This window comes from Suricata suricatta, chromosome 1 (assembly GCF_006229205.1).
Source record: "Suricata suricatta isolate VVHF042 chromosome 1, meerkat_22Aug2017_6uvM2_HiC, whole genome shotgun sequence".
Taxonomy (NCBI): Eukaryota; Metazoa; Chordata; class Mammalia; order Carnivora; family Herpestidae; genus Suricata; species Suricata suricatta.
Window position 1 is genome coordinate 113,331,154 of NC_043700.1, and position 11,841 is coordinate 113,342,994.

Sequence of the window (11,841 nt, forward strand, 5' to 3'; positions counted from 1 at the left end):
TTACACAGGTTAAGAGTTTGAGTCTGGAAATAATGTCAGACAAATCTGGATTAAAATCTGACATTTTTATGTATTACCTATGTGAGTATCAGTATATTCCTCACTCTTGGCCTTTCTGGGTGTAAAAAACAGCATAAATATACCTCATGTCCCATAAATATTGTGAATTTTAAATAAGAAAGTATTTATTAAGTACTCAGCACAGAATCTGCCACATAGAAAGCACTAAACAACTGTTATCTCTATTATCTTCATTAAGATTATTTTATTACAGAATAACTTTTTATTCATATTTTCATATTATGAAAATAAATATGCCCTGTTTCTTTATAATTAAACTATGTTTATGTCAACATTTATGTTCAGTTATAAGAGTAAGTAAAGATCAGTTCTATTCAAGTTAGAAATAGAGAATAAAAATAAAGACCTCCAAAGAGTATTTTCTGTAGTTTATAATTAAACAAAATGTTTATTTTAAAGTGTAAGGAATTCAAAAGATGTGATGGTGATCAGTATTGGCCCAATTAAGCTAATGGAAATTAAGCAGGGCTCCTGGGTATGTTCATGTAGGCTGTACACGGAATTTCTTCTGGGGTGCTTTGATACCCCAAGAGTATGATACATAGAGCACCCTAAGAACTGGATGTCAGCAGAGTTGAGGAAAGGGTCTCTCAAGTGATTCTACAGTATTTCATTCCCAAATTGGTTATATTTGATTTTATAGTGTTGATATTACAACAAGAACTTGTCTAGTCCTAGATTGTCTTCTTCTAGCTTAAATGATGTAAGGAAACACAGGTGGGAGCTCAGAAGGGCATTTCTTAATGGGTTTGCCAAGAGTGAGGAAGAGTAAATTGGATATGGATGCAGCTCAAAGCACACAGATGAGTAGTTAAGAAGACACTAAGAATTTGGCTTTAATAAACCATGAACCTATGATTGTCACATTCATTACCTTAACTCTTGTTTTCCATTCCTGTAAGAAGAACAAAAGCACATATGTGACAGCAGCATGAAGCTTTGCTATTCACAATTCTAAAACCTAGAAATACATTTTAGTTTAAAAATCCTAAACTAAAAAAAGGTAAGTTCAGTAGAGGAAACAAAAAATACCGTGAGGTCAAAGGTATAAATCATTATGGTGTTTTGAATGCTCCAATAAAATCAAATTTAAAAAACATGCTTTTGTTTGGAAGAAAACTTTATAAATAGACACTAAATATGGGTTTACATGTTTTCAAGTTGGCAGACTGGAGTTAGTAAAGAGGTAGCCAGATTTACATTTATGTTGATCATTACTAAAGGATATCTTTTTTCTAAGGCTTGGATAATCTGAGTGAGGGTCAAGGAAAACCAACAGGAAAAAAACCCAGCTGAATAATAAAAGGCTAGCACTGTCATCTCCACAGTAGCTGGACATTTCATTTATCTGAACATAGGAGCAAGTGGCTTCTGAAATCCAAGCCAGAAACAAACATAAAATACCACTTAGAGGCCCAGCAGTTTCCAACAAAGATTATACTCTTCAGTTGTTAGATAATAAGTATTATTTGACATGTGAAACAAAAGATCCTTTACATTTATACCATTACTAGCAGAAAATAAGTGTTTTTGACAAATTAGGATGATTCTTAAAGCTAATATTGTTGCAAATGTATTCGCAGTAGGTATTTATGTGGCTGGAATAATCCCTCACTTCCAAATACAGAATTAGAAGAGTCAATTATTATTAATCAGAGCATTTAAAACATGAAAGATAAACAGAAAAGGTGAATCATAAATTAATGAAGACATGGCAGGAGTGTAAATACAATTTCTAGCCTAGTCCAACTTCAATTTGGAGTCAGGTGACAATTCAGAAGAGGCTGTTTCCACAGAAAAATATACAAAAATGCATATTTTATATATGTGGATTCAATATGTTTTATATACTGAAATGCACCATAGTACTCTGCATTCCTGTCATCTTACAAATTTATATTTAAATTGTAGAGTTTAGTTATCAAAATCATTCAGTAGGAAAGCAGTATCTCGGAAGTCAGAAAACCTCAGTGAATAATTCTTTTTATTAAAAGCCACCATTTCACCCCATCTCAATTTACCAGGTTCCATTCAAATAAGTTATCAGAAGACCTTTCTCATTCTACTTAACTTTGTTGAGCACATTGGCCAGATGGACACTTTTAGATGTTACCTAAATAGTAATCTATTTAAGTAACATTACATAAATGCATTTTAGGTACTCCAAACAACTAAAAATAATAGTAGAATAAATTTGGTTAAGTTGATAACAGAACTTGTTGAAAGAAATTTTCAGTTCATTTAAGGTAAAGTAAAATGGAAAATCTTTGTGGTAGAAGAAACAGCATTGTCATATATTAAAAAAATATACTTCCCATATACCCACATGTAAAATCAAAATAGAGGAGAATCAATAAAAGCAATATGCTCTCTTTGGAAGAAAAATGCCATTTTCTTTAGCTCAGAAATCTGAAAGCTTTTGACTTGTAACAACAAAATAAATTTTATCTTGTGGGGGCTCCAATCAAGACACTCAGGGTACTGTTCATAGTCTATCATTACTGTGAAACGAGCCTCATCCCACTTCATTCTATCACTGAGAATTGCAAACTTTCTTGTTGTGAGGTGGAAGCTTTGCATTTTTAAACTTCAGGTGATTTATTTAGCAGATTTCACTTGTAAAAATAATTTCTAATTTTCATATCCATAACCTAAAAGAAATCAGGACTAGGGCGTTGGGGGATTCAGTCAGTTAGGCATCCACCTTTGGCTCAGGTCAACATCTCTTGGTTTTGTGAGTTTGAGCCCTGCATCAGGCCGGGCGCTGACAGTGCTGTGGAGACTGCTTGGGATTCTCTTTCTCCCTCTCTCTCTGCCCCTCCCCCACTCATGCCGTCTGTTTCTCTCAAAATAAATAAATAAACTTAAAAAATTTAAAAAAAATTCAGGATAAGTATAATCGAAATCAAGGTGGGTCTAATATGCATTTTCCTCTGGAAGTAACTCCAGGAATGTGTAACCTAACATGAAGTTTAAATAAGTTTGCCCAATGCAGTTCACCTTCAGTTTTACTTTTACATATCCTTTGAGAGGGATTCTTCTGGTTTTAAATGTAGACAGTTATTTTTTCCCAAATGAGCAGCCATGGCAGTTGACTGAAAAATTGCTTCACAATAACGTATATATAGTTTAAAATAGTCTCTTTAAAATTTTTTAATGTTTGTGTAGTTTTGAAGGAGAGAGACAGAGCATGAGTGGGGAAAGGGTGAAAAGAGGGAGACACAGAATCTGAAGCAGGCTCCAGGCTCTGAGTTATCAGCACAGAGCCTGATGTGGGGCTCAAACTCACGAACCGTGAGATCTTGATCTGAGCTGAAGTCAGACACCCAATGAACTGAGCTACCATGGTGCTCCTAAAATGGTCTCTTTAAATTAAAAGGAATTTTCTCTATAAATATGGTCAACTCATCTTTGATGAAGCAAAAAAGGCAATAAATACAATGAAGAAAAGATAGTCTCTTCAGCAAAAGGTTCTGGAAGAACTGGGCATTCGCATGCAAAAAATGAATCCAGACACAGACCGCAGACCCTTCACACAAGTTAATTCAAAATGGATCACAGACATAGATATAAGACACAAAACTACGTAACTCATAGAAGATAACATAGGAAAATCCCAGATGACCTTGGATATGGTGATGCTTTTTTAGATAAGAACAAAAACAGTCCACAAAAGAAACAACCACTAAGTTGGACTTCATTAAAATTAAATACTTCTGCTCTGTAGAAGACAACATCAAAAAAATTCAAAGATAAGCCACAGACTGAGGGAATATATTTGCAAAAGACACACCTTACAATGGATTGTTATCCAAAATACACAAAGAACTCTTAAAACTCAACAATAAGAAAACAAGTGACAGTTTAAAAAATGAACCAAAGGCCTTAACAGATATCTCACCAAGGAAGATATACATACAGATGGCAAATAAACATTATAGGTCATCAGGGAAATGCAAATTAAAACGAAGTAAAACAACAAGATATCACTATAAACCTATTAGAATGGCCAAAAATCAGGAGACTGACAACAGCAAATGCTGGTAAGGATACAGAGTGATAGGAACTCTCATCCATTGCTGGTGGGAATGCAAAATGGTACCTATTTTGGAAGACAAGTTGGCAGTCTCTTACAAAATTAAACTATGCTATTGCTGTATAGTATAACAACCACACTCCTCGGTATTTACCCAAAGGAGTTGAAAACAGGTATACACATGCACATGGATGTTTATAGCAGCTTTATTCATAATTGCAAAAACTTAGAAGTAACCAAGATGTGCTGCAGTGAATGAATGAATAAACTGTGGTACCTCCAAATACTGGGATATTATGCAGTGCTAAAAACCCATGAGCTATTAAGCTACAAGAAACATGCAGGAATCATAAATGCCTCCTATTAAGTGATAAAAGCTAATATGAAAAGGCTACATACTGTATGATTCTGACTATACGAGATTTTGGAAAAGGGAAAACTATGCAGACAGTGGAAAGATCAGTGGTTTCCAGGGGTTGGGTCGGAGGAGAAATGAACAGGCAGAGCAAAGAGAGTGTTTAGGGCAATGAGATACTCTGTAGGCTATTATAATGTTGGATATATGGCATTATACTTTTGTCCAAACACACAGCGTGTACAACACCAGAAGTGAACACCATAAGGTTAACTACGAACTTTGGGGGATTATGATGTGTCAATGTAGGTTCATTTTTGGTAAAAAAAATGTGCCATTCTGGTGAGTGGTGCTGATAGTGGGGGAGGCTGTGTATGTGTAGAAATATGGGGAACTCTTTAACTTCTTTTCAAATTTGTTAAGTATAAAATTTATTTCAAAAAATGAAATCTATAAAAACTTAAAAGAAATTCATACGCCACTAGACAGTGAATTTAATGTTATTCATTTTGTCTGAACGTGTCTCTGAAACTGTATATGGTAAAATTCTATAGAAACCAACAATGGCTTAGCATATATAAATGTGATTACTAAATTAGTAGGTCATCTAACTTTCTAGGTTAACATCAACACTCTGTCTAGATATTTGAACCACTTTGCATTGTTATGGATCATGAAACTAAAACAGTTAGATAAGAACTGAATTACTTTACCTGGGATTTGCATTTATTAATAGCCGAGTTAAGTGAATGAATAAAAATTTAAATATTATGCCCTATGTTTGAGGACATTTTGCGGTTTTACAAAGATATGTGCCTTACTAAAAAGTTGAGCTGCTCATCAAACTAAAGCAATATAAGTTCAGCTTAGGAATGGTTCAGTTTCTAAAGAATTACAACAATGGCAAAGGAGCTTTACTTTTTTAATTTACTTATTGAAAAACATTTATTCATAACCTAAAAAATAGCAGAAAATATACTAGGAAATAAAGTTATAAGGAAGCATAAATTTCTCTTAAAAACACGGACATTCACATAGATGGTAATAATACATATCATAGGTGTAACAATATTATTACAAAAAATAGTAACTTACATAACTATGTATTAGATACAGGTCTAAGTTCTGAACTTACATTAACTTACTTAATCCTCAAAACAATTTTATGAGGTAAGTCTGCTATTGTAAGCCTCATTTAATGACTGAGAAAATAGGCACAGTAGGGTTAAATAACTTGTCCAAGTTTACACAGCTAATACCTTTTATTAGAGGGCCTGAACAATAAGGAAAATAAGTAAATAAGCATACACAAGGAAGAACATGAGAAGTCATCTAAGGGTGATATGAATCAAGAGTTTCAGGGATTCACAGCAGAGATAGTTGATGAGAATTTGCAAGAAGCAAACAAGTCTCAGGGTGCTAGCTGGAATTTGACCCATCTTTGAAGGCATTTACAAGCAGGGGAGAGGCGGGGGTTGGGAAGTCAAAGCAACATAACCAAACATGGAATGGAGGAGCAGAGACTGTGTTGAAACAATGGGTTGTCCAGCTTGACTAAGGGTAGGGGCGACTGATGTCTGGCTGTGTACAGGGTGCTGGCAAACCCTAGTTGCATAGTTCTTCCTGCCTCTGTGCTACCAGCCTTCAGGTCAGGTGCCCGGGAGGCAGCTGTGCGTCAGTGCAGGCTGGAGGGCACAGGCTGAGAGGAGTACTGTCTTAGTATTATCTGAGTCAGGGGACACAGAAAGTGCACTCTTAGTCCCCAAAGAAGAGATGGGCAGAACAGCAATGATGGCATTCGAAAGCACAAACAAGACATCACAGAACCATATCTTAGCTGTGCAGATGCTAATGGAGGAGAGCTAATGGAGGCACTGGGTCCAGAGGCCAGAGCAAAGAGGCCTCCAGACTTCCCTGTTCATTTTCCTCTGCTGCCCCTGCTTGCAAAGGAGTGAGGTATTTTTTGAGAAGCAGGAGAGAGGTACATTTTGCATTTGGCTTCGTACAAACACAAGAAAAAATATCTTATAAATACTTCTTGTGTACTGAGAAATAAAAAATGGGATGAACGGACATATGTTATAATCAGAGAATCTTGCTTTAGGCCCAATTTTTCAGAAAGAAAAACTGTTGTAAGATGAAAATGTTACAAGTAAGAACATACGGGTTTCACAGTAATATCAGTTGATAACTTAATGGGCTGTGTCTCCTTGGTAGCGCAGAACTAAAGCGTGTGTGGCTCTCATTCTTTCTAAATCTACCTCGAGCAATAGATACAATTACCTGTCACTATACTCATATTGCAAATGGGATAACAGAGGCTGAGGAGGTTTTTTTTTTTAAATGATGTGTTCATGGTCACTAGGTGAAGTGAGTTTCTCCTCCTCAGGATTTTACCCATAACTTCTTTCTGAAATATATGTGGTCTGGGTCTACAGGCTCTCCCTTGTGTCTTGCCATCAAATAAGGAGGGATGCAGATTCCATGATTGAGAAAGGTTTGATTACAGTTCTCTACATTTACAAAGCAATTAACAGTTTTCAAGGCAATTTCACATATTATCATTCTCTGGTCAGTCCTGCCACACAGAACTGCGTGTCCAGCGGAAGATAAATGTAGAGATGGGGGCTTGTCCACGGCTCTTGGAATTTAAAGCATCTGTGGATCTAAGTCTAGTGCTCTTTATACTATAAGATGGCACTTTCTATCTAAAAAATCTGTACCACATATAGATGAAACTAAAGGAAACCAGTCAAAAATAATAAGATATTAAGAAGTGAAACATTTTACTCAATGAAGAAATCATGTCTGATCAGAGTTCTATTCTATAAATGACAATGAGGGTTTAAAAATTGATGTTGGTGGTAAAAATGAATTTGTAATTAATATTCTCTATTTTTTGATGAATGTACTTGCTAGAGGATGTGAAAAAGAGAAAATTGTGGAGTTAATTCAACAAAATCTAGTAATCAATTAAAATTCTGTGATAATGTTTCAGGATGAAAGATGACCTAAAAGTCATTAAAAGATGACTCTGGATATTCCTGATGATAGAGAAGTCTCTCTGTATATTTTTGTCTACTTATGTACCAGTAATCGACTCTTTTAGAAGGGATTACCCTTTGCTGAGGAAAAACACTTAAAAAAAAAGTTTATTTATTCTGAGAAAGAGACAGAGGGAGAAAGAGAGTCAGTATGATTGGCAAAGGGGTAGAAAGAGAGAGGAAAGAGAGAATCCCAAGCAGGCTCTGCACTTGTTAGCTCAGAGCCCAACTAGGGGCTCAAACTCATGAACTGTGAGATCATGACCTGAGCCAAAATCGAGAGTCAGATGCTTAACCCACGGCCACCCAGGCACCCCCAGAAGAGAAATGTTTTAATCAGGTAGCTTTTATCTGTCTCTTGATAGATGCAAGAAAAGGAAAAGGAAAAGGAAAAGAAAAAATCCACATACTATATTTGTTTAAGCTTTGTGACAAGAAGATTAAATTTACATTTTTTAATGTTTATTTTTGAGAGACAGAGAGAGAGAGAGAGGCAGACTGCAAGCAGGGGAGGGGCAGAGAGAGAGGGAAACAGAATCTGAAGCAGGCTCCAGGTTCTGAGCTGTCAGCACAGAGCCCGATGCCGGGCTTGAACCCACGAACTGTAAGATCACGACCTGAGCCAAAGTCGGACACTTAACCAACTGAGTCACCCGACGCCTCTAAAATTAAATTTAAATTGTGGTTTCAGATTATCTCATTTCCTCGACCCCTATTACCACAGCAAATTTTACATCCATGCTTTCTTTTTTATTTCTTAAATCTTTAGTTAACATTTCAAAGATAAGCCAAAGCACCCAGCCTTTCAGCACTGATTTGTCTCTGGAATACAATACCCACTTGTGTTTGACAGCCTCTGTAATCATTATCAACATTTCCAACTCAAAGCCTACAGACAGTTCATTTGCTAAAGGGGAGGTGTTGAAGTTGTGCTTGTTTCTTCTAATTATTTTTATCTGGCCAAATAACAGCTGCATTTCCAGTTTATCAAATATTTAACACATGATAATCCAATATTAGGTATTACATTTTAGGGATTGTATTTCTTCACCCTTAAGTTAACTTATTCTTTTTCAGACTTGCCCATTAGCTCAATGTTTTTATTTTTTTTTCACTTTTAAAAAGAAACACAAGCCACAGAAAAATGGCCTTTTATATAATGAGTTAACAAATCTTTTTTTTTGCCATTTTCAACTACAGTTTAATGAGACTCTCAGCGTGACCCTTCTATTATACTTTCGTGAATCAGAGCTGCACTAACTAAAAAAAAATGTGTGGGCCAGGTATACTAAAGATAAAAATACAGCAAGAAGACAATTTAAATAGATCATATGTTTTAGAAAGATTATCTGTCAGAAAGATCAGAGAAAAATTAAATTTAAAATTCTAACATCCTACTCAGAACCACCTAGTTATTTGTTACTGGATAAAGAAATCTACTTCACATCCCATGTCCACATTTTATGTAATAAAATCCATATAAAAAAGCACTGGAGATTGTCAATCACTTGTTTCCTGTTCATACTTTACCCTGGAAAGAATAATGTAGATTCTTGAGTTACAGGGGGCTAAGACCAAAGATAATTTCACGATGAGGACCAGTATAAGATAATGTAGTGATCTTGGCCTTGGATGCACATTAAATTGAAGTGGGTAAGTTTTGTAAACTAAATTCCCAGGCCTCACCAACTAAGACCAACTAAATAAGAATTTCTAGAAGTAACACCCAATGCTCACTTTGGCAGCACATATAGTAAAATTAGAAGTGACACCCAGCCATTTACATTTTTTAATGGGTCTGCTGAGGATTCTATTGTACATTCAGGTTTCTATATGTACAATCAGATAGTGATTACAAGCATGGATTTGTGGCAAGATGATCTAAATTCTAAGTGGCTCCTGGCTATTTACTATAAACAGATTATTTAATTTTTCTACATACTAGTTTTCATCTGTAAATCAAGTACCCATTTCATTAGGTTGTTTCAAGAGTTAGAAGAGCTAATTCTTGGCATAAATTAAGTACTGTTACTATTAAGCAGTAGGGGGAAAGCCACTTCATGTGCACATGTGACAAGTGTGACAGCATGTGTCAAGTTCTGAAGCTGCAGTTTAGTGACTGCACCCCAATACCTGATGGCATTCCAGATTTTCCTTAGCATATCACTTCCTGAATTAGGGCTTTAAATTTTTCTTTATAGGTACTGTTGTGCCTTCTTGAAGCAATAAAACAGCATGGTTGAGAGCATAAATTCAGGAGCCAACTGACAAGTTTGAATCTTAACTGTGCCTTCTATTGTCTCTGACATTGACTGAACATTCAATGTTTCTGTCCCTCAGTTTACTCATCTGTAAAACTGGCTACTAATAGTACCTGCCTCAGAGAGATTTGTGATGAGTAAGTGCATTAATAAATACAATATATAAGGAGCTAGTGTGTTTCCAGAACATTATAAAGTACTAAATAAGTGTTATTTATCATGATTATGACAATGATAATGATGATAATGATAATGATGGTAATGAGTGAACTCTTTTACTGATGTTTCCAACAAAGGAGTCTATTTTCCATGAGTGGAAAAATCTAATATTGTGCCAAATAGACCTTTCCATTCTTCTTAGCTGTTCCCCCCTACCCTGCAGGATTCACTGGAAAGCCTTGCCGTATTTTGAGAACCATATATGAAGAATAAAGTTTTCAAGGGCAAAGTTCACATCTTTCTTATTTATCTGCCAGCTCACAGAATTTTTAAAAGTAATGATTCAAATCCATATCCACTTCTTGAAAATGGTATGGACATAGTCTATTGGTGGTTAACAAATAGCATCTTTTTTATAGATACATTTGTTTTATAAACATGTTGTGGTCATATATCATATGTGATCATCTATTGATGTTGATATTCAGGGAAAATGTATAATATATTGCCGTTCTCATATGAAAGCTTTTTTGGGGGATTTTAATATAAATATTCTTATTCACATCTTTAGAGATCTTGAGTAAAGAGATATTCGGTTTTCCCCAAATAGTGTTGAATATCACATTTTAGAATTTCATATTATTCTTTTTGTATCTTTTATCAATATTTAGTATTCTAAAAATGTTTTACCAGAGAAACATTACATAATTTATGAATTTATTGTTTGTTTTTTCCTCACTGTAGCTATTAGTGTTTTTCATTACAACCACAATGTGTATGGAGGAGGGCATATTATAGTGTCAAGGATCCTATTAGATATCACAATTAGCAGCTGATATAAGTGTTTACAACGAAAGCTGTAAAGGCACTTGTCATAAAGGATTCATTATAATGCATCTCACATCTGACAAAAGGCACATAATAATCTTTTATTGTTTTCCATGCTTCTAGGGCTTTAATTTTTCTAAAGCCAAACAAGGTCATTTCACATCAGTTTTACTTGACCCTTAATGTGACACAAGATATACTTTCTGAAATAAATACTATTATGAGCTACTGAAAACACCTTAAGGCAATGTGGGCAGCTTATTAACTATGATATTATGAGGCATCTTGTGGAAGGCAAATAAAATCCTTATATCTGTCACTGCTTTTCTAATATTTCACAACCACCGTCCAAAAATAATCCCTCTGCTGAAGCTTCTAGCAATGGTTGGTCTATGAAAGAGAAATAGAAGGCAGAGAAAGAAGAGGTTATAGAGTTATAATTTCCCATGGAATTGCAAATGCAAATCTTAGGAGCTTCAATAAGATTTTCTTTGTCATGTACCAAGTTTGTTATATATGGAAGACAGTGCCACAAACTTTTCTTTTAACTGATGTCTCAGAGTCCAGCCCAAGAGCCAGCATCTAAGATGGTAAATTTATGGCCTTATGTATTGGAGGCAGTATTCATTTATGTATGCATACATTTTTAATAAATTCATTTATTCAACAAATATATTGAGCACCTACTATATGCCACGCAGTGTCTGGGTGACAATGATGTAGCAATAAATAAAATATGATAAAGTGTCTGCCTCTGTGGCATCTCATTCTAGTGGAAGGCAGGTAGATAATAAACAAATAAATATACAATATGCCATGTATTATAATTATTATAGAAAAAATAAAGGGATATAGGTAGTGTCAGAGTAGGATTGATATTTTATGTAGCTCAAATATTCATATATATGACTACAAATATGTACACTTGAATGTGAAATAAACACACATATGCTTTTTATGTATAAGTACATGCATGTATATATTTCCCAGCTCTTATATTTCCTGCTCCACATGCTCTTCCAGAACCTTGCCAATCCCCACTAAGATTAAGTATTAATGTTCTCTTTCCTTGAAAAG

General features: G+C 35.0%; 1 protein-coding gene across 3 annotated transcripts in view; it reads right to left on the reverse strand.

Moving 5' to 3' along the window:
* Positions 1-11,841, reverse strand: part of BANK1 (B cell scaffold protein with ankyrin repeats 1) — a 278,763-nt gene that overhangs the window by 56,705 nt on the left and 210,217 nt on the right. The window contains exon 8 of one of the 3 annotated variants that reach the window (XM_029942644.1): positions 956-976. The exons of the other annotated variants lie outside the window; for them this stretch is intronic. Coding sequence (XP_029798504.1) covers positions 956-976 — 21 coding nt within the window. The remainder of the gene's footprint in view (positions 1-955; positions 977-11,841) is intronic. 3 annotated transcript variants of the gene reach the window in all.